The sequence below is a fragment of the Pinus tabuliformis genome, chromosome 7 (assembly GCF_031772625.1).
Source record: "Pinus tabuliformis cultivar Carrire ecotype Pingquan chromosome 7, CPIR1, whole genome shotgun sequence".
NCBI classification, from domain to species: Eukaryota; Viridiplantae; Streptophyta; class Pinopsida; order Pinales; family Pinaceae; genus Pinus; species Pinus tabuliformis.
The window spans coordinates 423,818,324-423,820,858 of NC_142293.1; the positions used below are offsets into that span (position 1 = coordinate 423,818,324).

General features: G+C 37.9%; 1 protein-coding gene across 1 annotated transcript; it reads right to left on the reverse strand.

The window, feature by feature from the left end:
- Positions 1 to 1,370: 1,370 nt before the first annotated feature.
- LOC149247762 (receptor-like serine/threonine-protein kinase At1g78530) lies at positions 1,371 to 2,281 on the reverse strand. Its single transcript, XM_089445432.1, has 4 exons — positions 2,269 to 2,281; positions 2,032 to 2,142; positions 1,809 to 1,898; positions 1,371 to 1,693 (listed from the first exon to the last, which is right to left on the reverse strand). The coding sequence occupies exons 1-4, from the start codon at positions 2,279 to 2,281 to the stop codon at positions 1,371 to 1,373; spliced, it is 537 nt and encodes a 178-aa protein (XP_089301558.1).
- Positions 2,282 to 2,535: the final 254 nt, after the last annotated feature.

The window sequence follows — 2,535 nt, forward strand, 5'->3', positions numbered from 1 at the left end:
CCTATAATGAAGTTCATCCAACTTGGGCTACGTCTTCGAGCCCTGCTCGATCAATGGGGAGGCCTTCATTCATTAAGTGGAATGAGAAAGAAGAGTACAAGCATCAGTTACAAAAAAGGAGTTTTATACCTCCATATTGAAAAATGACTGAAAAATGCATAACTCTGATGGAGAAACAGACAACTCCATTGCGTTCATGGCGTCGAGAAATGTTGAAACCATATAAAATTTGTCAAAATCTGACAAAGTGATAATTCGACCCTCCTGCAAAAATTTGCCTCACACTGCGCGCGCTCCCTCCTCTGCCTGGGCGCATTGATGAACTACGTTTAAATAAAAAATGTGGTTGTGGATTTCTCAAGAAATCAGTTGTGCTGTGTTGGTTTAAAGATCCAGTTATTATGGAGGAGGTCGGGTGTTCTGGGCCCGCCTTGGGCAACCCGCTCACTCCACTTGCCACTGGGTCATATTCTCATTAGGACATGTTGTTTGAATTGTAGTCGGGGTTAGGTGTCGGGTCCGCGCCCCAGGGGCCGGCCCACGTTTAATGTAATGGTGTTTGTGTTTAAATGGGTTGCGTCTATGCCCCAAGGACCAGCCCACCCAACTCCGTGCTAGTTAATGGTGGTTCCATGGGTGGGGTCGAGGGTAGTGGCCCACCACCCTTTTTTTAATATTTTTTTTGTTTAAATAAAACAAACTACACATTTTTTAAAATTCGGAGTCGTTTTAACTAGGGGACAATTCGCCTGGAATCTGGACGGAGTTGGCCGGATTCCATCTACCGGCAAAAGTCCAAATTGTGCCTTCATTAATCCTTCCCAGTCATAAGAAAATTCAACCTAACTTTGACTGCCTCTATCTCCTTCATTCAGACTCAGATTGGAGTGTCTTTCACACCGTTGGAATCAGGACGACGAGCACTACGATCCGATGTCAAGTTAATTTCCTTTCCACCACTTTTAATTTTGATCTCTTTCCATGCCACTGGTGTCTAGAGATCCACCTAGATCAAATATCTTCATACTTTTCATTACAATAATATAAATACTAAAATTACTAAATATAAATTTCTGCAAACAAGACTTGACTTTTGACTATTCTAGGACTAACTATTTCATACAAACTCAACAACCCTTGACTTGATTGGAACATTAAATCATTATGCATCACTAGCCTTGGATGTTTATACGTAACATGTAATTACTATTTCTAACAGTGCGTGCTCGTACAATTTTGTTGGGATAGACTGGATGAAACAAAAGCTTTGGTGTATAATAGGTTACGACACATTGTCATTACTGTGAATGCGGCTATTTTAAATATAACATCATTCTTTTTTAGGGGAGAAATAATGAGGAGGAGTCAGACTATAGGTGATTAAAGATGTCAAGAACTACATTCATGGACGGCCTGAGATTGGGAGTTGATCGAGTGCAAAATGTGGCAATATCAATTATCTTCAATATTTTATCCTTCATGTTGTTATTATAATCAATGCTCCTCAAATCATTATCAATAATTTCATCCATTCTCCCTTCCATGGCCTTCTTCATAACCCATGCAGTTAGATGTACAAATTCCTTATCATCCTCTTCTATCACTAGAGGTTTTCCGCATACCATTTCTAATAACACCACACCGAATCTATACACGTCCTGCTTTGTCGATGCCTTCACTCCATACCCACATTCTACACATACAAAACATTAGGATGACATTATGATGATCTCTACAACTACATTTCATATATAACAACAATAAATGCGTCACAATCAAAGAGAAATCACATGGACATGATTTAGTACCAGGAGCAATGTAGCCATGAGTCCCTCCAAAGAGAGAACTTGATTCAGAATCTATTGATGAATTCTTCAATAGCCTGGCAAGTCCAAAGTCTGCAATGTGTGATACATATTCATCATCCTCTAAGATTAAACACTTCCTCTAACCTCTCTTTTTCTGAATTTACCTAATGAACAAAATTTCTCTTTATTGGTTTTCCTTCTTCTCCATGGATGGCCTGCAAACTATCCCATGCCTCCTTTACAGATTCATAGTTCATATTTTTCTCTAATTCTGAATCAAGTATGTTACAAAATATTTCATTTAAATCCTCACCATTCTTCTTCCATTCTTGACCTGATGGTGGAGTTTTAATATAACCATTATAGACTAAAATCTAAACATTAAATCTGAGAGATATTATCCTAGGATTCATATTTTCTTTCGAATCCTAATAATTATCATCATTAAGGATGAGCATACCTTTATTATCCATAGTTTTTGACTTACCTTATTCTACTACTAGTTTTCCTTTATCAATAGTTGTAGATACTGCTATAATATGTGATACATTGCTATCTCTGTCACACTTTTCTTAAACTAACTTCTTCCTTTGAGTTACCTTCTTCTTGTGCTTCCTTCCTAGGGTCCCCAATCCACTTTCAAGTGATTAAGCTTTACTAGAGAGACTTGCTATGATATCAATTGTTAGAAACACTAAAAGGGGGGTGAATTAATATTTCATTTCAA